At 47.4% G+C, this 26,825-nt stretch overlaps 1 protein-coding gene across 1 annotated transcript in view; it reads left to right on the forward strand.

Moving 5' to 3' along the window:
* Positions 1-22,582: 22,582 nt before the first annotated feature.
* The window catches only part of LOC310788088 (cytoplasmic phosphatidylinositol transfer protein 1-like), a gene marked incomplete at both ends in the record, with an annotated part of 79,130 nt that continues 74,887 nt past the window's right edge, over positions 22,583-26,825 (forward strand). The window contains one exon of the mRNA XM_083649589.1: positions 22,583-22,630. Coding sequence (XP_083505715.1) covers positions 22,583-22,630 — 48 coding nt within the window. The remainder of the gene's footprint in view (positions 22,631-26,825) is intronic.

Consider the following 26,825-nt stretch of genomic DNA (forward strand, 5'->3'; position numbering starts at 1 on the left):
CTGTCAACTACGCCCGGGGGGAGGCTGTCAACTACGCCCGGGGGGAGGCTGTCAACTACGCCCGGGGGGGGGGGGGTGTCACCTACGCCCGGGGGGAGGCTGTCAACTACGCCCGGGGGGAGGCTGTCATCTACGCCCGGGGGGAGGCTGTCAACTACGCCCGGGGGGGGGTGTCACCTACGCCCGGGGGGAGGCTGTCAACTACGCCCGGGGGGAGGCTGTCATCTACGCCCGGGGGGAGGCTGTCAACTACGCCCGGGGGGAGGCTGTCACCTACGCCCGGGGGGAGGCTGTCATCTACGCCCGGGGGGAGGCTGTCAACTACGCCCGGGGGGAGGCTGTCAACTACGCCCGGGGGGAGGCTGTCACCTACGCCCGGGGGGAGGCTGTCATCTATGCCCGGGGGGAGGCTGTCAACTACGCCCGGGGGAAGGCTGTCACCCACGCCCGGGGGGAGGCTGTCATCTATGCCCGGGGGAAGGCTGTCACCCACGCCAGGGGGAGGCTGTCACCCACGCCCGGGGGGGAGGCTGTCACCCACGCCCGGGGGGAGGCTGTCATCTATGCCCAGGGGGAGGCTGTCAACTACGCCCGGGGGGAGGCTGTCGCCCACGCCGGGGGGAGGCTGTCATCTACGCCCGGGGGGAGGCTGTCACCTACGCCCGGGGGGAGGCTGTCACCTACGCCCGGGGGGAGGCTGTCACCCACGCCCGGTGGGGAAGGCTGTCACCTACGCCCGGGGGGAGGCTGTCACCCACACCCGGGGGGAAGGCTGTCATCTACGCCCGGCGGGAGGCGGCCGTGCCGAAAGGACATTTCCTCCATGACATGCGTAGCCGAGTCAAAGAGGACAGGAAGTTGTCAATAAAGAAAAATTAACCCTGAGGCTGGATGTTCAGGCGTCTGTGTTATTTTTTACTCAGTACACATCAGGTTTGTGCGTCAGAGTGAGGAGCGTGTGCCCCACGCTTTATTTGACTCTTTTATGTGTTTAGTTCTGTCTGTCTGCACCTTGCCTCTTCAAGCTGTGTGTTTTCCCTCGCCTCCAGGCTGTCTATCCACCCACCCTCTCTATTTCTAGTTCTAATGATTCTACAAGCTCAAGTCTCCTGGACAAGAGACAGTCATGACATAGACTCAGTTCTCAGTCTCTATCACCTAGAGACGGAGAACTCCCAACTTTCGTTGTTAAAACTTGGTGGAAACAATTGGAGAGTTAAAAAAACTGCATTGCAGAACCAATCCAGAGTCTTTAGGGCGGCCCTTCGTGCAGAAGGGGCGGTGACATGCAGAATGTCACTGCCAAGAAGTGCTTGTGAACGGATTAAACTGAAATGGATGAAACTGAATCAAATCTAAGTATCAGGGTAATTCTGAGCAATTATTGCTTCCTTCATATCCAGAGCCACATACAAGTAGGTCCCTTTTAAAGTGAAAATAAACATTGCTTTGACTGGAACTGGAAGTTCTGGGGACTGGAGTTCATGTTGGCAAATCCTGGCGCTTGTATGGCGTGTTCTGCCCCTACGCGAGTGGGATCCGCAGGCCCCCAGGAACAGCGCCGGGCTGTGAAGCAATTTGAACATGGTGGCCAAGCTCGGTATTGCAAGTCACGTGACGTCATGCAGCCCAGAAAGAGAAATTCTCATCCACTTACACGGGGAAAGCAGCAGCTGTTAAGCTCAGGGAAATAATGTCTGGGCTCTGCTCATGACCGAGATGAATGCGCTTCCCCGGTGGGTAACATGATGGAATATGTAAGCAGATATCATGGCAGACATGCGCACATCACCTTGAGCCGCATGGTTATGGAAGTAAAACCCAGAAGAAAAGCCCCCCACAAGAGCTTCATGTGCCACTGAGCAGCCTCCATTCAAATGAATGGGTGGGCGTGTCCTATACCCTATCCAGTTCTTTTCATACATGATTGAACCGGGCAGCCGGCTGCTTCCGTACAGACACGCCGAGGCAAGAGTGCTGCCTGTCGGCTTGGAGCGTCGACTAGCCGCGGTAAAGAGCCGTGGAAAATACAATATTCCTTGAATGCGAGTTTAAGGAACCAGTTACATGTCCTTTGCATTCTACATTAAATGAAGACATTACCGTTAGTTTTATTTTGTATGTTACATACTTATTGGCCAAGTATATTAACATTTATGGGCTAGAAAATTCTGCCCAGGTACTAGGCAGCCTGCTCAGAATTTTCTTCTCGCAATGAAGATTGATTGACAGCTGTCATGTTGTGATATGATTGGTTGAAATAAGGTAGAAATTTGATCGTTCTTTGTGACGTCAGCATACTGTACATTACAGCTATGAATGAAATCCTGAAAAATGAACTTTTGATGTGAAAAAGTGTGGAAAAACTAAAGAAATTAGATTTTTGTGATTTTCTTTGGCATACATTATTAAATCGGTGTACTGAATAACCAGGGATGTGATCTAAAATCAAATAAAAAATATTGTTTTAAATTAAGGTTAAAGTAAGGTTGTACATTAGAGCATTATATACACACATATTTAGAGACGGTAGAGGTGTTTCCTGTGATGTAGCCTATATAACACACTCAAAATGATTAGGATGCTTTCCCACACACATTCCAATCAGCCAATCTCATTATGTGCTATGGAATCAGAGTGCAGGGCCCAAAGGTCAAGCTGTCACTCTGTGACAAATGACACCTGTGCTGTTCTGCTACATTTTATTATTGGGTGCAAATTCCCCCGTGTTTCGCCATTTGAAGTCTTTGTACTGTATCAATATCTACACTGCTTGGCATTAGTAAGACAAATGATGATGATACCCATGAAGAAAGAGACACAGAGACACTGTCTGACAGTCACACATGTGTAATTGTGTCCACATGTGCACAAGAACGTGTACACTTGTGTGTGTGTGTGTGTGTGTGTGTGTGTGTGTGTGTGTGTGTGTGTGTGTGTGTGTGTGTGTGTGTGTGTGTGTGACACGTGTATGCACTTGCTCCCATCTCTGTGTGTCCTTCCCATGTGTGACTTGTGTGAATGTATAATCCTGTGTATGTGTGTGTAATTGGTGTAGCACAGCAGTGGCGGAGCGCCTTGAGTGACAGGCTTATTTCCATCCAATCAGTAGTGGCGTCCCTCAGGGGAGCGGGCGCCTACATTATTAATCCGTCGCATTTGGGTTTGACGCAGGTGAGTGAGCCTGGCTATCAAAGACAACAAAGCGTTTCCAGTGGAGAGATGGCGGCCGTACACCCCACCACCACCTCGCCCTCATACGCACAAATCTCATTTCAGAAGCAATTTGGGCAGCAGGGGAGCACTACCCAGAGAAAGATCAACGGTGCGTATCGGTAAAAAAAAAATAGAAAAGAAATCCTACTGGCAAATCTGTCATTTGAAAGACTTTGGAATATGTTATTCTCTCAGAGCTCCTTTGTAAGTCAGGGTGAAAACCACCCCTAGACAAGGCAATTGAGATGCAGGTTAGTTATCAAAAGGAAATAAATGTGTGTGATTTGGTTAAAAGGATAGTTCAGAGATACAGTAGTTTGGGGCAATTTTACAGTTTCTCCCACTTTCAGGAACTAATAAACACCTTCAACAGACCTTTTATGTATTTGGTGTAGCCTGAAGTACAGTATGTAAAACAGCAATATCAGGCTATCTTGGCTCAATTATTGTGTGTGGGATCAAATAACATAATCATGCTCCCATCATGATCGGCATGAGGGCCGCACTGTGAAAGCCCCTGGCCTAGAAACTAATACAGTAGGGCCTACCATAGAGTAAGGTAAAGGTAAAGGTAAAGTCCTTGGAAGTGGAAATACAGAAGGTACGGCAGCTCACCTGGTAGAGTGCGTACCATTAAGGCTTGGTGAGAATGAGCGGAGTGAGGGAAGAGGGGAGGTGTGTGTGTGTGTGTGTGTGTGTGTGTGTGTGTGTGTGTGTGTGTGTGTCTGTGTGTGTGTGTGTGTGTGTGTGCGCGTGTGTGTGTGTGTGTGTGTGCGTGTGTGCGTGCGTGTCTAACTGAGCCCCTCAGATGAACTCATTAGATAAACTCCATCATCACCTTTCCCGCTCTTCTTCCTCTCCTCTCGTTCCTGCTCTTCTGAAATCTTGTCACCCCCATCCTCTTCCTCTTCCTCTTCCTCTTCCTCTTCCTCTTCGATTTTCTCTACCCCACTCTTTTCTTCTTTCCTTGCTTTGTTTCTCAACTGCTCCTCCTTCTTTTGGCTCCATTCTTCACTCTGGTCCTAATCAGAAGACAGGTTTGTATGAAAGACTGATTAATTTAAGGGGGAGGATCCAGTCATGTGGAGGATTAAATGATGGGCTGGTTAAAGCATCTCACCTTGTTGTTCATCTCATGCCAGGACGTCTTCATTGTAGTTTAAAGCGTCTGATCATTAGTCTGGCTCCACCTTCTTCTTGGAAATACTATAGGACCAAGAGACAGAGATACAAATGTTACAATGTTTATTGTTTGTCCACTCAATTGTCCAATTTTAAACACACTTTTTAAATATTGCAAAAAAAGAAAGAGAAGAGAAGAGAAGAGAAGAGAAGAGAAGAGAAGAGAAGAGAAGAGAAGAGAAGAGAAGAGATAACAGATTGGGTTGACAGACAGAGACAGCTTAAAACCCAACTCCCTGAGCATGCACAAAACACAGCAGGGGTAGCATCAGGCGATGTAGGGGTGCCATCCTGATGGGGGGGGGGGGGGGGGGGGGGGGGGGGGATTGTGCCCACAAAAAGCCTAAATACATGTATCGTGATCTACAAAGAAAGAAAAAACAGAAATAAACCTACTATGCTTTTGGAACATTGTGCTCCTTGTTTTACTGAGACTGAGTTACAGCAACAGGTTGAGTTTTACTCCCAGCCAGTAGCTTTGAGTAGCTTTAAGTATCTTTCAGTAAAGTAATAAATATTACACATGTGAGTTGATTTAAGTGACATGAGACACAACTGGAATGGGGAGGATTTACTAAATTGTCTTGAATGTATTAGCGTAATGTATGGGCCAATCGAGGGCAACGTCTGGGTGGATCAGGGGGTAGGCACATGACACATTGAGGACGGATTGCGATCTGCTCGGCCAAACCACCTCCGGAGGTGGTCAGAGACGCATTGTGACCACATGGAAAACAAGTGTAAATGCATCCTCTCAATCCACATACAACGAAATCACTGCTGTTTTTCTGCTGCTCTGCGATATGGAGTTTGCCTGATCCGATCGCAAAATAATCTCAATGTGGACACTAGATACACATCTTAATACCCGGTGTAAATTAAATCAAGTTCATGTGGTCAAGCACTATCCGATTGTAATCTGATCACAGAAAACGCAAGTTAGTGCCAGGTGTAAATGGCCTCTCAGTGACTCATTTAACCCTGTAAGACCTGTTGCAGAATTACAAATTTTTTATTTGATCTAAAAAAAGGTATAAATGTTTGTGTTTTGTGTTCCCCCCCTCAGAAACATAGTCATTGGGTCCTATTGTTCAGTCTAACAATGCTATTGGATAGGACATTTGTATATTACATTACATTTACATTACATTACGTCATTTGGCAGACGCTTTTATCCAAAGCGACTTACAATATCACTGTAATATATATAAATGGTAAATGGTCTGCATTTATATAGCGCTTTTATCCAAAGCGCTTTACAATGAGTAGATAGTCTACATTCACCCATTCATACACCAATGGCGGCAGGCTGCCGCGCAGCGTGCCTACACACCATCGGGAGCAAGGAGGGTTAAGTGTCTTGCCCAAGGACACAGCGACGGCAGCTGGGAGGGAGCGGGGATCGAACCGCCAACCCTTGCGTCATTGGCCAACCCGCTCTACCTCCTGAGCTAAAGCCGCCCATTTACCATTTACCACTGTAATATATCACTGTAATATACTGTAAGTCCCGCCCACAAGGTCATGATGTATCACAACTTCCAGAACTTGGCTGAGAATTAACCACCCTTTGTTTCATTGGACTGGGTTTATCAATTCTAAGTAAAATGCCTTAAAAAAAATTGTCATCAGTAAAATGACTAGAACATGTTGTTATTGTGAAATACATTCCCCAAATATTATATTATATTATAATATAAATATTATATTAATATTATTTCCATAAAACCTTACAAAAACATAAAATTTCAAAACCACTTCAATATCATCTCCAAAGGCCTCCTACAACACCATCTGAAAGGTTGATTTTTTTTAATTTTATGTTTTACTATGTCTGGGTTTTACAGACTCCCAACTTTTTTAGCTCTCCTGCTCTGCAGTGATTGGCTGTTGTAGCAGCAACCCACAACTTTTTCAGCTCTCCTGCTCTGCAGTGATTGGCTGATGTAGCAACCCACGTCGCCATAGTGACCTGGAAGCTGCAGCTTGCCTGGGCGCAGTGGCTGTTCAGAAGGCGTGAAGTGCACTGAGTCAAGGCAACAACATTACGTCTAGAAAAAGCTGCAAATCAGGCACACACATATTTATGCACACCCGCACAACACACACACACACACACACACACACACACACACACACACACACACACACACACACACACACACACACACACACACACACACACACACACACACACACACACACACACCTCAAAGCACTCCTCTGCCTTCACATACCACTCCCTAATAGCTGTGATAATGAATGGTCGCAGTATAATCTTCAAGGAGAAATGCAAGCCGAGCCCCAGGATTCTAAAATGCCATCTCCCTCAAAAGCAATATATCCCCCTCTGGCAATAAGTTCAGATTTCATGATACATTATGCAAGAGACAATCTTCTGCTCTAAATGAAATGCTCATGACACCTAGCTGGCTGTCTGACCTGCTAGATAGGAAAAAGGGAAGTTTGAAATTACCCGGACAACAAGACACATTAGCGGTAGCTCATTTCTCTGGGGCTGCTGGCAATGCCGGCGTTGCAGCGCCGGGCAGCATATGCAAGTTTGGGTTTTAGACCTGCTGCAATGGGGAAAGCTGAGAACTAGATTGGATCCCAGTGTAGCCATGGAAACTGTCTTGAACGAGAAGCGTCAATCACCGCTGTAAAAGGTTACATCTGCATGATTGATAGGGATGAGTGCAGACGTGGGCACAGAAGCAGAGCTTTGAAAGCAATGTTGTTGCCTATGCACAGTCCTAGAGTGCAAATCAAAATATGTTTTCACGACTGCTCCTCTCAATCACTTTGTAATTATCCACACGTGAAAACGTTAAGCACTTGATAACGTCAGTCAGTCTTCCACGGCAGACATGGCATTTGTAAACATGTGACTTTCATTAGTGACTTTTATAAAGAATCAGAAGCACCCTACCAACAATTATCCTATTTGAGGGAAGTCAACACAGCCTCCCTATTTTTTTTATTAATAATAATAATAATAAAAATAACAAAAGATCAGACACAGCCACATAGGCAATGTATGCAGATTTCATGCAAAGGATTCACCATAAACAGATGTTTGGTGTATTTTTGATTGGAAGGCCCTAAATCTCCATATTAATGAGCATGTGTGATGATGACCAATCAAGGTCAAAGTCTCATTAGACGTCTAACAACATAAGGCCGTGGGTGATGAACAGATGCTGCTGTGAAAAGCGTGGACAGCGTCGCACAACACACAGAGACAGACAGACATTTATCTGCAGACTAACTATTGTCGTGTCACCTCATAAATCCCTCAAACCTCTGTTCTATCTTCAACTTGCTGTCAGTGGCACCATTATGTTATTGTCACTTCTCAACTCCCAACTGCCTCCTGAGTAGTGTGAGTTTGACAACACACCTTTAGAGAGCGTGTGACGCATGGGCGGAATTTTATTGAACTTTGTGTGTGTCTACATGTGTGTGTTTCCATGTATCAGAGTGTGTGTCTGTGTCTGTACATGTGTGTATCCATATCATATGGCTGATGGCATTTAACTTAACCATCCGGACGGACGCGTGAACTCACAATCTGTTTCGTTCTGTGGTTCCGTCTGGCCTCTAGCCCAGGGGCGGGCGTTTTCAGAAACTACCTGCCTCATAGTTGACATCGTAACTGGCCAATCAGGAACACCGCTGGCAAAACAGTAATGGCTTCAATGTCCGTCGAGTTTACCCAGCCATAAGTGCAGTTATTGCAGAAAGAGCCTCAATAGCAACAATTTAAACAAGAAGGAGTATGCAACAGTGGAGTTTCTCAGCGGAAAAGACGTTCTTGCCGTTCTTCCGAGTGGATTTGGATTTGTCTGGATCCAACGCTGATTGTCTGTCAAGGCAAGTACTTCCACCCACTGAAATGACTGTACACAGCTTGGAGTCCAGGCGGAACCGCAGAAGGAAACAGAATGTGAGTTCACGGATCTGGATGGTTTTAACCGGGCTAAGCTGCGCTCACCTCCATGTGTGAATGCTGGTGGTGAAAGCACACACAGCTGAGAGCGCCGCCCTCCGCATTTTTCTAATTCCATGATGCCACAATCGCCTCATAATCTCCATCCCCTTCATCACCAGCCACTTCTCTCTAACGAGCTGGCTTCAATTTACTGTTCGGAGTCAGAGCCTCATATAAGATCATCGCTGTGGTGCTTAACGCCTGGCTGACTGCATGTGAGAGTGGTGCATAGCTTCAGAAGTGTTACAGGTCAGTAAAGAGAAGGTCGTAAAAGATGTTGTGAGTGATTTTTTTCTTCTTCTTATTGGGGGATTTTCTTTATCTGAATGAATTCTCCTACACTGCCACCGAAGTAGGCTACTGGAAGGGCGTGGCCATCATGACAGTCATCATGACAGTGGGCGTGGCCATCATGACAGTGGGTGTGGCCATCCTGACAGTGGGTGTGGCCATCATGACAGTGCGAGAAGCATGCATGCCAAGTTACGCGGTACGTCAGCATTCACACGTAGCTTGCGTGTGTCAATCCACACAGGAAGCCAGGGCCAGACAAGGTGGGCGTCCGGGTAGTGCAGTGGTAGCCTGCCTACCAACACGAGGGTCACAGGTTCGAGCCCCCGTGCTGCCTCAGGATTGGCCGGGCGTCCATACAGACACAATAGACCCTTCTCACGGGGGCCATTTTGTGTCGAGAAGCCAGGGTAAACACAGGTGCAAGCAAAACACTAATGAGGGTTTCCAACTTCCATGATTGGGATTTGGAAACCCTCATTAGTGTTTTGCTTGCACCTGTGTTTACCCTGGCTTCTCGACACAAAATGGCCCCCGTGAGAAGGGTCTATTGACCGTGTCTGCGGGTGGGAAGCCATATTAAGTGTATGTGTCCTGGTGGCTGCACTAGCTCCTCTGCTCGGTTGAGGGTGGCGCCTGTTCGGAGCGGAGGAGAACTGGGGGGGGGGGGGGGATATCGTGATCCTCCCATGCGCTATGTCCTGCTGGTGAAAGTCCTCGCTGTCAGGCGAAAAGAAGCGGCTGGCGACTACACATGTATCGGAGGAAGCATGTGCTAGTCTTCAACTCTCCTCAGATCAGCAGAGGGGGTGGAGCAACAACCGGGACAGCTTGGCAACGGGAAGATCAAAGAAGATTTGGAATAAAGCTGGGTGCCCTCAGCATGTATACTGGCCACACAAAGGAGCTGTAGAAGACCTGGATGAAATGTGGTCATTAAGGCAGCCTGTGACACCCCATACACAGCTCAAGCCTCATTCATCTTGGCTCCAGTACAGCCCTCACTAAGGTTGTACAAGAGCAGAGAGCAGAACAGGAACAGGCCAGTGAGTGGGCTGAGAGGTTAAGGAAGTGACAAGGTACAGGCCAGCTAACGATGCTGAGCGTGTGAGAGACGAGCAAGCCGGGTCTCTTAGCAACAGCTTCTTCTCTCTGCAGACACACTGATACTGGCTGGAATAAACAGAGGTGTGTGTGTGTGTGTGTGTGTGTGTGTGTGTGTGTGTGTGTGTGTGTGTGTGTGTGTGTGTGTGTGTGTGTGTGTGTGTGTGTGTGTGTGTGTATGTATGTGTGTGTGTCTTTGTGTGTCTTGATCAGTTTGATACAACAAACAGTCTCTCTTAATATCACCCTATTTTCTTTTTCAGGCCAATTAGTTTCCTTCTCATGTTGTGGCAACACACGGTCACATAAAGTTCTCATGTTTTCCTTGTGCTCCTTGTTTGTCTACTTGTCTAACTGTCTAACTTACTCATGTTGGTTTCTCTTTGTTTTCCTTTCTTTGTTCTTTTCTCTTTTTTACTGTTGCTTTTCTTTTTCTTATTTATTGTTTACTTGTTTCTTTTCTCTTGTTTGTGTTTATATTGTAGGCTTTGTATGGATTATTAATATATTAATATTTATAATAATATTAATGAGGTGACGCGACAATAGTTAGTCTGCAGATATTTGATTTCTGAAGAGGGGTTCCCTGTCTCGGCACATGGTTTTGTCGTTTTCCTTTTATCGATTAATCTTTTTTAAATATGTGCAAACTGAAAATAAATAAATAAACTGGAACACAGTATGCTGAAGAGATTTCAATCTGCATGCATTATCATCCTATCTGTAACTGTTTAGGCTCTTTAGTGAAGCTGTGATGTGTGTGTGTGTGTGTGTGTGTGTGTGTGTGTGTGTGTGTGTGTGTGTGTGTGTGTGTGTGTGTGTGTGTGTGTGTGTGTGTGTGTGTGTGTGTGTGTGTGTGTCTGTGTGTCTCTGTGTGTGTGTTAGTGGTGTTAGTGTGTGTGTTAGTGTGTGTGTGTGTGTGTGTCTCTGTGTGTCTCTGTGTGTGTGTTAGTGTGTGTGGTGTGTGTGTGTGTGTGTGTGTGTGTGTGTGTGTGTGTGTGTGTGTGTGTGTGTGTGTGTGTGTCTGTGTGTCTCTGTGTGTGTGTTAGTGTGTGTGTGTGTGTGTGTGTGTGTGTGTGTTAGTGTGTGTGTGTGTGTGTGTGTGTGTGTGTGTGTGTGTGCGTGTGCGTGTGCGTGCGCGTGCGCGCGCGCGAGAGTGCGTGGACCTGCACTTGCATACACACATGCATGCTTTCTTGCTCCCCTGTCTGGGAAATGCATTTTCAGATACACAGAATATGAGTGTATTGCGCCCTCTTGAGTTGAAACCTGAGAACTCTTCTACTCGTCTGTCTCTTCCCTTCACGGGAACAGAGGAACTCGCAATCCCACAAGCCAAACACTAATAACAATCCATCGCTGCCTGATTTAGACCTAGTCAGTCAGCGGCCACCTGCACTGTATTATTCTACTTTCCCACTTACGCAAACAGCTTGCTCCTCCACACAGTCACATGAGGCGTGACTCAGTATATATACACCTTGCTGACAGGGATGAGAGGAAGACACGTGATCAAAGTGACTTAGTTTGAACATAGTATGACGGTTGGACTGCCCGTCCTCCTGGGATTTTGCACATTACATTGTCTACTGTAGTGTGAGTTTGCTGAGAATGGTGTGATCATTAAAATGGGAGGAAGATGACTTAGATGAGAAACAAACACACCTCGGTGATGAGTGATGGGAATGGCAGGACACGATCAAGCTAACGGGCAGGCGTACAAGTAACATCTCAGTACAACAGGGAGTTTCACTTAATCAGCGTGACTCCATGGATCCAATCTGCCTGGTCTGGTGCCAGTGGTACAGGATGAGGCTATTTAGGCCTCGTAGCCAAGAGGGGGTCCAACCCGGTGTGAACTACTGTGCCCATGGATGTGTGGATATACTGTGCCCAAATATATCAGCCTTTGTCTGAACTTATGGACCAATGTGATTTTAAAGCCACTTGAATCTCATAAAGAAAGACGATTTCAGGGAATAATGATTTTCCAATGGCTTCTGTGTCTAGAGCGATTTATTTAGCTCAGTGGTCTCTAGACTGGAGTCCAATCGTGCTTTTATTAAAAAAAAACAGTCACGGAAATGCTTGTTTTCCCCCATCGTGTTGATAGCATCAACATGCTAGTACCAAGCGAAACTCCTGCTACGATCGGTCAATATTAAGGTCGGACTTTTGTGACATATTCAACAACAATCATTCAATACACTATGTGTGTTGTAATGTCGATCTAGTGGGGTAAAGTAAATGTGAGAAAGGATCGCTGAATTGTGACACTCAACTTTCTAGCCTGCTCCGAACACCGGTGAAGCAGCGGTACCGTTACAGCACGAATAGACGCGCATCAAAATCCAAGTGGCGGCTGGCTTGACCGTGGTTTCGCAAACGACGGCTCAGTTGACCGCAGTCGGTGTGAGCTAGGTGTGGCTAAAAAAAGTGTTGCATTGGTCCTTTAATCTTCAGCAGTGCCTGTGTTTTAAGCCTGCCTGCTCAGAGGCCGTGTTTGAGGCCTTGGGACTCAGCACAATTCAATTAAGTCTCCTAATAATAAGTGCTGGTGCAGCACAACTCCTATCATTTGGCCGGCCTGCAGGTCTTGTGCCAATTAAATATGTCATGTCTCTCTGTGTGTCTTTTTTTTCATTATTTGTGGGGTCCAAATGTACCCACAAGACCATTCCTGGCCTCTCAGGAAGCAGGCTCATTTTAGAATAAAGGGGCATGGTACAATTACAATTCATTTACCATTATTGAAGGGGTAGGGGTTAAGAAGTGATCAGTGACGGAGGCTGGTGACTCAGAAAGGTGAGGAAGTCAGGGCTCTGATTGCAGGCTATGGCTAGTAGCCTGCATGGCTAGTAGCCTAAATCTATTGTACTCAAGACTAAACAACAGCAAGAATGTGCTGAGGATCAGAGAAAGAGCAAGAGAGAGAGAGATGTCACTGGTACACTACACCTGCTGAACTGCAATATGGTTATATTCTTTATAAGAGAACACATGGACATGATAAAAAGAGTTTGCAAGGACTCAACTAGCAATGACAAGTGTTCCACTCCTCTTAATGGGGTTTCATGAGGAGAAGAATGGCCTTAAATGTTAAGGTACTCAGCATGTAGACCTCAATTGAACCCTTTCTAGCCTCATAGTGCCTGCTTTATGAACTCCAAAGTGACACGCAGAGACATCAACACGTCTCACAGTCAAAAACACATGCTGTAGCTACAGTGAATAACAGATGTTGGAGTAGGTAGATTAATGCATAGTTTACATCCAATCATCTAAGTATCAGATAGCTTCTGTTGTGCAAATGAAAAGTGCGAGCACTCACTGCTTCTGGACCTCAGTGTGTGAGCTGTTATAGTAAATTATTGATTGATCGCTTATTAATTGGTTGTTGATCATTATCGACTCTGTTCCACAACCAATTAATAAGCGATCAATCAATAATTTACTATAACAGAGCTTTGAGAGAGAAAAATACATAGAGATGTGGCAGCAGCAGTGTTACAGTACAAGTAGTCTCTCCCCAGACTCAAATATTAGGTTGAATCGCTGCGCTCCGCATACTACATAAGTGAGTCTGTGCCAGTTCACAGCCACTGCTGGTTTTGAAGGCGGGTTGAAATTGAATGAGTGACAGGTCGTAACACCGATGAGAGAGCGGTTCGAAAAATGGGCTGCGCCTCCCGTGTTGTCTGATCGCAAAGTCGTTACTGATTGGAGAGGACTGAAGCCATCACTGGCATATGACTGGCCAAGCGAACGGTTCCCTCCCATAACCAGCCCTCTGTGGGAAAGTGTCCCAGACCCAGAGAGAGCTCTGCAGCATGCAGTAACGTAGTGTATCAGACCCAGAGAGAGCTCTGCAGCATGCAGTAACATAGTGTATCAGACCCAGAGAGAGATCTGCAGCATGCAGTAACGTAGTGTATCAGACCCAGAGAGAGCTCTGCAGCATGCAGTAACATAGTGTATCAGACCCAGAGAGAGCTCTGCAGCATGCAGTAACATAGTGTATCAGACCCAGAGAGAGCTCTGCAGCATGCAGTAACATAGTGTATCAGACCCAGAGAGAGCTCTGCAGCATGCAGTAACATAGTGTATCAGCGTGAGAACTCTCATGGGTCTGGCGTTGAGACTACAGTACAAGTGGTTGTCCCAAGTAGGTTTTGTTCCTCCCTCCATCAATGAAAGGAAGATCACCGGTGACGTCTAGCGTTCGAAAGAGGTACTGCATGTTAAATCTAATCAGCTCTGCTAGTTGATGTTTTTGTTTGTCACTTTGGATGTTACGTTACATTGCAAAACAAAAACTAGACAAAACAAGAACCTACCAAACCACAGAAAGAGTGCATACCTGATATTATTATTAAAACAAAACAAAATGGTGACAGTGCCCAATAATAGCCTACTAAGACAACAGATGATACACAAGTTAGCCTATAAATATGGGAATGTACTGTAGCATAACACCTGTTTAAAATGTATTAACTAGCCTAAGTTAGATCATCAACATCGATTGTTATAAAATAATAATGGTATGGGGGAGGGGGGGGGGGCATATTACGAATATTAAATATTATAGGTTGCTGTAGGCCAACACTCTTACGGCACAAGCTAAGGCTACTGTATAATCTCAGGTAATGACCCTTTTGACAGAAGCTGTTTTTACACCATAAAGCAGGTGTAACCTAACCAATACCATTAATGATGGTATTCAAAGAGCAAGCAGTTAAAAAAAACATGGCTAAACTTCAGCACCACGGCCAGTGCCCGCAAAGACAGGGAGAGAGAAAAATAAGTGAATAAAGGTTAGGTTGGGACTCGAATACAATTACCTCCTCATAATCTACTATTAAATATGTCATTCATCTCTTGAAGCTTGATAATGGAATCTGTTGTAATGGGGACACGGTGGTACAGGTGGTAGTGCTGTCGCCTCACAGCTAGAAAGTCCTGGTTTCAATTCCTGCCCGGGACGCTGTGGTACGGCGCCAAGGGCGTGTGTCCCCCCCAATGAAATGAGCAGAAACTGTATTTTACCGGCCACGTCGGCATGAGTGTGTGAAGAAGAAGAAGAAGAAGAAGAAGAAGAAGAAGAAGAAGAAGAAGGCAGTTGGCATCTGTTATGTTGCAGTACTGCCTCCTTCTGGATTTATCCATCCACTGTTTGTTTCCCTACATTCTGTCCCTCTCTATATGACGAGACACTGCCTCAAGATCTCACCTTTTGACATCACTGACGATCATGTCACTCATGTCTATTTGATGTGACATCATCCAGTGATGTCATAACTCTTTCTCTACTTACTCATTGTGACATCATCCGTGATGTCACTCATGTCTATTGATTTATGGCATGACTGATCATGTCACTCATATCGATTGATTAACCAACCCCACAGCATGTTGCGCCCATGGTAGATTGCTACTATAAGACCTGAACACCACTTTTGTCACCTCAGCGATAGGGATGGAAATCACAAGCTTCATCACAATACTGTAGCGAATCAGCAGTACACATACAGGGGTGAGCATTGGTAGTGTCTCGACTGCAGATAGGAACTGTTGTGTGGGAGTGTTGTATTGGGGAACACTATGCTGTGGGGATACTTCCGGAGTGAACTGAGCATGCGCGTCAGTCTACACACACTACTTGGAGGGAAAGCTGCTAGCTTTGAGCGTGACAACCGCTGAGAGTTGTAATATAACTAACTGTGAATAAAGACCCTTGTACCATCAAGAAGCCTCTGCCTCCTGAGATAACGGATACGTTACACTGGCGTCAGAAGTTTAAACGGTGAATATTGCCTCCAGATTAGCGAAATGGTTAACAAGTTCCTGAAGAAAGAGCGCAAGCGGCTCAATCGAGAGGCGGGAGAGGCGAGAGCCGGGGCAGACTACCAGCCGGCCGAGGAGGATGATGTCTGGGTAGACGCAGCTGCTACCACAGGGGTCCAAGAAAGAAAAACAACAGAAAGCCTGGGGTTGGTGAAAATAAAATCCGAGCCAGACAGAGCTAGCACCGTAGCCACGGAAGCTAGCCCGCAGCCCAAGGGAGCTAGCAGGCAAGCTAGCGAGGCGGGAGAAGGAGCGGAAGAACCGGGACCGGTGAGAGTGAAGATCGAGCGGGTTGACACTGCCGCTGTAGCCATGGAGACTGTGCCACAGACCAGCGGAGCCAGCCTACGGCCCGAGGACAAAGACGGGACACGGGTCGAGGCGGCAAAAGACGGCGAGCGGCGGGGAAGAAAGGAAATCACCCCGCCAAAATTCAACGGTAAAGTCGAATGGGAGGCATACTGCAAGCAGTTTACAGAGGCTGCAGATTGGAATGGCTGGACGAGAAAGGAGAGAGCCAGCTACCTCGTCATGGCCCTCGAGGGCGAAGCTACAGCGTGCGTGTCGGCAATAGCTGATACAAAGGACTGGGATGTGGTGATGGGGGTCCTGCAGAGACGTTTCGGCCGATGCGAGGAGCAGGCCATCGTAGCCGCAGAACTGTGTAACAGACGCAGACGACAGGGTGAGTCACTACGTGCACTGGCAACGGACATTGAGACTCTCAGCCGGCGCGCATACAGCCAGCTACCGACGGAGACGCTGGATGGACTAGCCCTAAGCTACTTTGTCCAGGCCATCGAGCCACGGAGCCTAAGCCAGAAGGTAACGCTGGGACACCCGAAAACATTGGGAGCAGCGCTGGGGCTGGCACTGGAGATAGAGACAGTAGAAGGCTGGGACAAGAGCAGCAGCATAATGGAGGCCGCCCCAGTGGTCAGAATGGCCGCGGAGAGCCAGTTACAAGAAGAACCAGCGTGGAAGACGGCCTGGGCAGAGCAAAGCAACACGGTGAGAGAGCAGGGCGACAGGGTGAAAGAACTGTCCGAGTCAGTACAACAGCTGACAGAACAACTGCTCCGCAGAGCGACCCTGCAGCCCAACCCCGCTCGACAGCCCACTCAGCGGAACAACAGCTGGGCCAGAGGGAACATGATCTGCTGGGGATGCGGACGCCCCGGACATCGGGAAGCAGACTGCCGCCGGAGAGCGTGGAACCAGGGAAACGGCACAGGGCCCGTCCAGATGGGGCGAGACGGGTCTACGATGCCACAGTCCCCGTAGCCACACCATCGCAGGAGGGGGCCCACCGACAGCAACGGAGAGGTGGGGCTCCGCCGGGCCCCGAAGTAGACGACATCGCCGGAGCTGTCAGCATGCAGAGCGGGCCGCGCGCGATGAACGGCTGCCATGTTCCAGTCTACATACAGGGGAGATACTGCGCCGCCCTGGTGGACACGGGGTGTACAGCAACGCTGGTGAACGTCAACATGATGCCCGAGGGGACGCGCCTGGAGCAGCCAGCAGCACAACTACTAAGAACAGTATCCGGTGAGTTGATGCCAATGAGGGGGAGGGGACACGTAACGATAACAGTGGGGGAACAGACAGTGGACTTTCCGGTGTGGGTGGTAGAAATGACGGGACCCTGCATCCTAGGGGAAGACTACTTGACGCTAAACAAATGCACAGTAGACCTAGGAAAAAGCACATTGACATTTGCAGGGGGGCCAGTAGTCCAGATGGGCCACCCTCCCACCGTTCCAGAGGAGAGAGCTAATGTAAATAATATCACTGTATATCGCGTCACCGTAGTGCATGAGCCCCACCCAGCAGACCAAGCCCCTCCACAAAGCCCCACCCCTAGCCCACCTCCAAACACTTGCCCTCAGCCAGCGCAACAGGCAGAGGGGGAGAGAGAGAGGTTAGAGATGCTCAGGGGATTGCACAAACGCCAGAGCGAAGGGTTAGAGACCCAGCAGAGCGATGAACTGTGGAGGGTACTAGAAGAATATAAAGACATTTTCGCCATGTCAGATGATGAGCTAGGCTGTACCCACCTGGTGGAACACGAAATAGACACGGAGGGGGCGCGACCCGTCAGGTCATATCCCCGTCGGATCCCAGCGGCGAGGAGAGAGATAGCGAACGAAGCTGTAGAGAACATGCTGCGGGCGGGGATCATTGAGCCATCAGACAGCCCGTGGGCGTCGGGGGTAGTGCTGGTGAAAAAGAAAAATAGCACCAAAATGCGATTTTGTGTAGACTATAGGGGGCTGAACAAAGTAACAAAAAAAGACGCATACCCGATGCCCATCATAGAGGAACTGTTAGACGCCGCGGGAGAGTCATCCTGGTTCTCATCCCTAGACCTCCGTAGCGGGTACTGGCAGGTGCCCCTCCGCGACGATGCCAAGCAAAAGACCGCCTTCCGCACAGAGAAGGGGCTGTGGCAGTTTCGAGTACTCATCTTCGGGCTGTGCAACGCACCAGCAACGTTCGAGAGGTTAATGGAGAAGTTGCTGGGAGACATTCCCCGATCCGAATGCGTCGTGTATTTAGATGACATCTTGACACACGGGGGCACGTTCCAGGCAGCAGTGGGGGCGTTACGAAAAGTCCTGCAGAAGATCGCAGAGGCGGGTCTAAAGTTACACCCAGACAAGTGCCACTTCCTGAAGAGGAGGGTGGAGTTCTTAGGGCATGGCATCGGCGCGGGGGGCATTCGCACCCTAGAAGAGAAGACTCAGGCGGTCATGGAGTGGCCCACCCCCAGAAACAAAGGCGAACTCGAGAGCTTCGTAGGGCTAGCCGCATACTACAGGAAATTCGTGAACGGGTTTTCTAAAATAGCGGAACCGCTGTTCAGGTTAAAAGAGAAGAACGCAGACTTCCACTGGACGACAGAATGCCACCTAGCATTCAAAGCCCTCAAGAAAGCACTGACTGAGTCTCCAGTGCTTAGAGCACCAGACCCCGCCCTGCCGTTCCTACTAGACACTGATGCCAGCAATGGGGGTATGGGGGCCGTGCTGTCCCAGGCGGGGCCAGACGGGGAGCGGGTGGTGGCGTACTATAGCAAGACTTTCGATAAAGCAGAACGTAACTACTGCGTCACCCGCCGGGAGCTCCTCGCCGTAGTAGAAGCACTAAGACACTTTAGATATTACCTCCTGGGACAGCCACGGTTCACCATACGGACTGACCACTCGGCGCTGCAGTGGCTATGGTCCTTCAGAGAGCCGGAGGGACAAGTGTGCCGCTGGTTAGAGAAAATGGCAGACTACAACTTCACGATAGAACACAGGGCAGGGGCGCGCCACGTCAACGCAGACGCCCTGTCACGACGACCCTGTGCAGAGAGAGGGTGTACGTACTGCGAAAAGAGAGAAGGAAGAGAGAGAGAGCTCCAAGAGGAAGCTAGGATCTGCCCTAACCACACAGGGGATGGGCCAGTGTGCAGGACGCTGCGGGTAGCAGAGGCAGCGGATTGGAGGGGCCACCAAGAAAACGACAGAGAGCTGTCACCAGTACTGCAATGGGTAGAAGAGGGCCAGAAGCCGCCCTGGGAAGAGGTGACGAGGGCCACCGACACAACCAAAGGGCTGTGGGCGGGGTTCGACACCCTGAGTTTGAGTAACGGAGTGCTGATGAAGTCCTGGAAGGAGCCAGTGACAGGAGAGCATAAGTGGCGGAAAGTAGTGCCGACAACGTTGAGGGAGGAGGTGTGCAGGAGCTGCCATGGAACTGTAGGGGCTGGGCACTTTGGGGTAAACAAAACGCTCCGCCGTATCAGACAAGGTTTTTATTGGGGGAGGATGGGGAGAGACGTACAGGACTTCTGTCGACGCTGCGACCTCTGCGCAGCGTACAAAGGCCCGTTAGATCAGTCTCGCGCCCCGCTTCAACAGCTAGCAGCAGGAGCCCCCATGGAGAGGGTAGGGGTAGACGTGATGGGACCTTTTCCCTGCTCAGACAGTGGGAACAAGTACGTCCTGGTCGCCATGGACTATTTCACAAAATGGCCAGAGGCGTACGCACTACCCGACCAGGAGGCGGGGACGGTGGTCGACGCACTAGTAACCGGCATGTTCAGTAGGTTCGGAGCACCAGAGACCCTACACAGTGACCAAGGGAGAAACTTTGAGTCACGAGTGTTCGCCACCATGTGCGAGAAACTGAACATTAAAAAGACACGGACCACAGCATTGCACTCCCAGAGCGATGGCCTTGTAGAAAGATTCAATAGAACGCTGAAAAAGCAGTTGGCCATCCTCACGGAGGAACACCAGAGGGACTGGGACACGCACCTGCCGCTCATCCTCATGGCCTACAGATCCGCCACACACGAGTCCACCTCCTGCACCCCAGCTCTGCTCATGTTAGGTCGAGAACTGCGGACACCAGCAGAAATAGCGTTCGGCAAGCCGCCAGATGCACTGGACGCTCCCCCAGGGCGAGAGTACGCCAGGAGGCTACAAGATCGCTTAGAGTCCGCTCACCACTTCGCTCGGGACCAGCTAGAGAAAGCAGGCATGAAACAAAAAAGGAACTATGATGTGAGGGCAAAAGGAAACCATTTCCAGGGGGGGGAGTTGGTCTGGGTGTACACACCCCAGAGAAAAAAAGGGCGTAGCCCTAAACTGGACTGTCACTGGACAGGCCCATGCAGGGTCATGGAGAGAATGGGGGAAGTGGTGTACCGAGTGCAGATGCCACTTGGTGGCAGGAAGGTACTCCACAGAGACAGGTTGGCCCCATACCGGGGGGGGTGCACCTTTCCCCCAGATCTCGGCCGCCCGGCGGTTTCACCTAGACCGGCTGAAAGAAGGACTCTGTTCCCACAGAGAGGGGCGTCCGGCTATGACCGGGCGGGCCCCACCCAGGGGCGTGAAAGCCCAGAGACACTGCAGGTGGGATCAGCCCCGCAGACAGATTCACAGAGACTAACACGGCCACGGAGAGAGCCAAGGGCTCCAGGACGATTCCACAACTTTGAGTTGTACTAAAAAAAAAAAAAAAAAAAAAAAAAAAGAGAGGAGATGGTGGTTGGAGATGTTGTATTGTTGTAACAGAAAGAAAAAAAGTGCATGACATGAGATATTGTGGGGGAGATGATGTGGGGAAGTCTGAGAGTGCAACATGCTGTGATTGAAAAAACAAAGAAGCTGTTAAAGAAAAAAAAAGATGTTTTGGTACAAGGGGGTGTGTGATGTGTTATCAACGTGGGCGTTGACCTTATTCTTGGGCGGGGAGTATGTAGCGAATCAGCAGTACACATACAGGGGTGAGCATTGGTAGTGTCTCGACTGCAGATAGGAACTGTTGTGTGGGAGTGTTGTATTGGGGAACACTATGCTGTGGGGATACTTCCGGAGTGAACTGAGCATGCGCGTCAGTCTACACACACTACTTGGAGGGAAAGCTGCTAGCTTTGAGCGTGACAACCGCTGAGAGTTGTAATATAACTAACTGTGAATAAAGACCCTTGTACCATCAAGAAGCCTCTGCCTCCTGAGATAACGGATACGTTACAATACGATAATATAGATTATTTGGACAACGATACGATATTTGCTGATATTACAATGTCTGCCACGATACGATTTAGATTCAATTCAGGGGTCTGCAATCGATATGAGACGACGACATATCTATTATGCCCATTTAACACAATCAGCACAATAGCTACAAAATGTAATACCTCAGTGCTCAGTCACTTACAGTAGAAGTCAACAAAACAAGTTTAACTGTTTGGATCAATTCACACAAAAAGGTCAGGGCAGTATGACAAAAATACAGCCCTAAAAAAGATATGTCATACATACCTCCAAAACAAGTTTTCTCAATAAATACAGCAGCACATGTCGAATGTCTTCTGTCTTGTTGGTCGGGAGAGGATCTAGTGTCATCACTAGCATGTTTCTGCATTGGAGAAATAAGACTTGTTGCAACCGTCCACTCTACCCTATAGGCTATTTATGAATGGTTAAAAAATCCTTTTCACTTTTCGACTGTCACAACTTCACAAAGGTAATATCGTCGTGTCTCACTCTATGAATAAACCCAAAAAGCTTTTTTCACACAAGCACACTTTCACTAAAGACATTATAGTGTCAAGTCAACCAGAATACACGACGAGACTTCCGGTCGAATCGTTCAAAAATAAAAGCCTTAATGGCCATGCTTTGCGGAACGGTGACGCTTTTGAGAGTCTACTCGCCTTTCTTCCGGGCCATCCATTGTTGTCTCTGGCTCGCTTGGCTCACGTTGGCTGGTAACATTCACTGCTGCGCATCCCTGGACGCGGCGCTGTTGGGGAAAGTGGAGAATTGTCCGGTGCAGGGGAGCAGGTGAGAGACGTGGGACATACTGCCATTACTGACAGGCTGCACACAGGCCAGCTGCACAGACGGGAAGAAAAGTGGCTTTGGTCTGAATGAATGTGACAGCGAAGCGACCTGCAGGGAGATCCATCCTTGTCTCGGACGCAAGCGGCTGCAAGGAGCCGCGCGACTGTGTTGGAGTTTGCTAATTGCTGAGATTTCCTTTTGAAACTTTCTACAGACAGTGCAGTGCAGTCACCTGGCATAATTACGGTACATTAGTTAAAGCGGCTACATCAAACCGGTTGTCGTTCACTTGACAGAGGGTTTGAAAGCCCCTCTTCTGCTCGCAGCCTCGCACTACTTCGGACCAGTGTGTGTGTGTCACGTAGGCACAGCGGAGAGATTGCAGGAGGTGCTGTTGATGCGGACGAGGTTTTGAATGTTTTGAGACAGTCAATGGGTTTGAGGAACTCAGTCGCCCCGACTATTTCTCTAAACAAATGATTTGTGTCAAATGACTGACTTGCGGAACAGCGGGAACGCCACCGAGACAGAAAGGGAACCCCGCAGCCTATATCTTCCTTTGTATTGACGCCACCATCTGTCCAAGCACTACTACAGTATGTTGATGAAGGAGTACCGCATCTGCATGCCTCTCACAGTCGAGGAGGTAAGCGAAGTTTTCTTGATCTAGTTCAATTTTGCACCTGCCTTGAATTCCGTCTACTATAGCTCCTCTAAACTGACTTCTTCCATTGCAAACCTGCCGTTGCCGACCTCCAAGCACAAGCGCGTTTTGTTTTGTTTACAGTGTTTTTGTTGTTCCTTGTTTGTTGTGGAGCTGTTTCGTTGTAAAGTGTCAACAGTGTGTGATGCGCTTCCCAATCATTTTGCACCAAACGACAGTGAACTCCAGGTGCGTTCAGAGAGCCACCGCAGGGTGGCGCTGCTGCTGTCTCTGTTTTACTGTTGTGGGTTCAAGTGAAGTCAAGCATAGGAGATGCACAGGCTAAAGCAAATGGGTTGGTGTAATTATTACAGAGCGACAAAGGACAGATCATGTAATGCTAGCCTATCGATTTCTGTTTGAATAGCAAATTGGTTGTTTGCTTTGTCACTACAAGCAATGGGGTCTAGTCTTTTCCAATGTGGATTTAAGGAGTGATTGACTTGGAATAATGTGTCTGTTTACAATGAATGGCTTAAATCACTGCTTCTACTTACTTTATAGGGGAATTCACTTTCTTTTCCATGTAGGCCACTGTCTTGCATTGTCACTTGTGGTTACTTGTCGTTTTATTGGAATTGAAGCTATTCTACTGCTGCATTGTATGTCCCTCTGGCTCAAAGCTAATGAATGTGAATTATCACCTTTCTGAGAATGTTTCATTTGGAGTGACAGATGCACACTATAGTGTGTGGGAGGGGAGTGGAGGGGTGTGTGTGTGTGTGTGTGTGTGTGTGTGTGTGTGTGTGTGTGTGTGTGCGTGTGTGTGTGCGCGTGCGTGCGTGCGTGCGCGAGAGAGAGAGATGAATTTGTCTGGATGAAGTTCCTTCCATGCAGGTCACACAGTGTTGCTCTGTTATATTACCATGGGGATTGATATTAATGACATGAATGGACACCCATGTTTCATGTTTGTATAGTATGTGCTTGTTTTTAACAACGTGGGCAGTATAGGATGTCAACTACTAAGTGGTGTAGAGCCACTATAATTGTGTCTCTGCCTGCTGAAGGCAGTCTTCACTCCAGTGCCCCTAAACAGCCATAAGCTAAAGAACAGATGTTCCACCTGACATGTTGATTGTTTTTTACTGTGTCATAAAGATTTTACGCGTCATTTAACCCAGTTTATACATGTGACAGCTTGATCTGCCATTTTAGTGCACTTCTGAATAAGAGTGTTTCCATAGTGTGTGGTTCATAGGACCATTAAATTGTACGGTCAACTGTGCAGTTTGTGAACGCACAACCCTTTATGGTCAAAGATGAAATTGCAGGCATGCCTCCTTCCATCCTAACCAATGAGAGAGCCCACTTGAAAGCCCCCCCTGATCGATCCTTATCATGCTTGCTCATCCTGCCTCCCACCCTTAAATGCTTTCTGTGAGCTTTGTGTTTATAATGAGAGACAAGCAGCTTCATCACATCTTGTCCTGCAGCTTGACTGGCCCTACCGCTCTGCTTGGCTGGTGATCGAAGCTGTTGCTGTGCACTGTGACCGGCTCTGTAATGGCTACATCTGTTGATGTGATGTTAATGAGACCCAACCTGAACATCATCTGTTGATGTGATGTTAATGAGACCCAACCTGAACATCATCTCTGCTGATCTGTCATCGCCGTGACAAATTGAACATTTGCACGGCAATGATTTTTGCAGCATGGAATAAATGTACTTAACAAGCACACACACACACACACACACACACACACACACACACACACACACACACTATATCTCACTCACACACACCCTATCTCTCTCTCACTCACACACACACACACACACACACACACACACACACACACACACTCACTCACTCACTCACTCACTCACTCACTCACTCACTCACACACGCACACAATCTGTCACTTTCTCTCCTCGTTTCCACTTTTCAACACACACATACACACACACACACACACACACACACACACACACTCACTCACTCACTCACTCACTCACTCACACACATGCACACAATCTGTCACTTTCTCTCCTCGTTTCCACTTTTCAACACACACACACACACACACACACACACACACACACACACACACACACACACACACACACACACAGTATACTGGTGACAATATGATTTAATAGTCAGATATGAGGGGTGAGTGTGTTTCTGAGTGCAGGGGGAAATGTTGTTCTATTGCAATGCAAATGTTCTAATGCAAAGTAGCCAGTAGCAGTTTCATTCTTAATCCAAAGCAGCAGCAGCAGCAACCAATGTAATCCCCCCCAGTGGTCTGATCATGTGACCTGCCATAAATAACATGTTTTATTGCTATTTGCTCACGGCACGCCTCACGTCATGCTGATGCATGACAGAACACATCTTCATTACAGTCAGATGTCTTTCCTTATGCATTCATGATGAGTAATGATTGAGTCAATGCTTTGGTCTACACTGTATTCTGTATACTATATATTATGTGTATTGCTGCTCACACAACACACTATAAGAGTTATGAATCAGTGTGTGTTGCTTACACAACACACTATAAGAGTTATGAATCAGTGTGCGTTGCTTACACAACACACTATAAGAGTTATGAATCAGTGTGCATTGCTTACACAACACACTATAAGAGTTATGAATCAGTGTGTGTTGCTTACACAACACACTATAAGAGTTATGAATCAGTGTGCATTGCTTACACAACACACTATAAGAGTTATGAATCAGTGTGCGTTGCTTACACAACACACTATAAGAGTTATGAATCAGTGTGTGTTGCTTACACAACACACTAAGAGTTATGAATCAGTGTGTGTTGCTTACACAACACACTATAAGAGTTATGAATCAGTGTGTGTTGCTTACACAACACACTAAGAGTTATGAATCAGTGTGTGTTGCTCACACAACACACTAAGAGTTATGAATCAGTGTGCGTTGCTTACACAACACACTATAAGAGTTATGAATCAGTGTGTGTTGCTTACACAACACACTATAAGAGTTATGAATCAGTGTGCATTGCTTACACAACACACTATAAGAGTTATGAATCAGTGTGCGTTGCTTACACAACACACTATAAGAGTTATGAATCAGTGTGTGTTGCTTACACAACACACTAAGAGTTATGAATCAGTGTGTGTTGCTTACACAACACACTATAAGAGTTATGAATCAGTGTGTGTTGCTTACACAACACACTAAGAGTTATGAATCAGTGTGTGTTGCTCACACAACACACTAAGAGTTATGAATCAGTGTGCGTTGCTTACACAACACACTATAAGAGTTATGAATCAGTGTGCATTGCTTACACAACACACTATAAGAGTTATGAATCAGTGTGTGTTGCTTACACAACACACTATAAGAGTTATGAATCAGTGTGCATTGCTTACACAACACATTATAAGAGTTATGAATCAGTGTGCGTTGCTTACACAACACACTATAAGAGTTATGAATCAGTGTGCATTGCTTACACAACACACTATAAGAGTTATGAATCAGTGTGCGTTGCTTACACAACACACTATAAGAGTTATGAATCAGTGTGCATTGCTTACACAACACACTATAAGAGTTATGAATCAGTGTGCATTGCTTACACAACACATTATAAGAGTTATGAATCAGTGTGCGTTGCTTACACAACACACTATAAGAGTTATGAATCAGTGTGCATTGCTTACACAACACACTATAAGAGTTATGAATCAGTGTGCGTTGCTTACACAACACACTATAAGAGTTATGAATCAGTGTGCATTGCTTACACAACACACTATAAGAGTTATGAATCAGTGTGTGTTGCTTACACAACACACTATAAGAGTTATGAATCAGTGTGCGTTGCTTACACAACACACTATAAGAGTTATGAATCAGTGTGCATTGCTTACACAACACACTATAAGAGTTATGAATCAGTGTGCATTGCTTACACAACACACTATAAGAGTTATGAATCAGTGTGCGTTGCTTACACAACACACTATAAGAGTTATGAATCAGTGTGCATTGCTTACACAACACATTATAAGAGTTATGAATCAGTGTGCGTTGCTTACACAACACATTATAAGAGTTATGAATCAGTGTGCATTGCTTACACAACACACTATAAGAGTTATGAATCAGTGTGTGTTGCTTACACAACACACTATA

Source organism: Poromitra crassiceps (genome assembly GCF_964638095.1).
Source record: "Poromitra crassiceps genome assembly, chromosome: 13".
Classification (NCBI taxonomy): Eukaryota; Metazoa; Chordata; class Actinopteri; order Beryciformes; family Melamphaidae; genus Poromitra; species Poromitra crassiceps.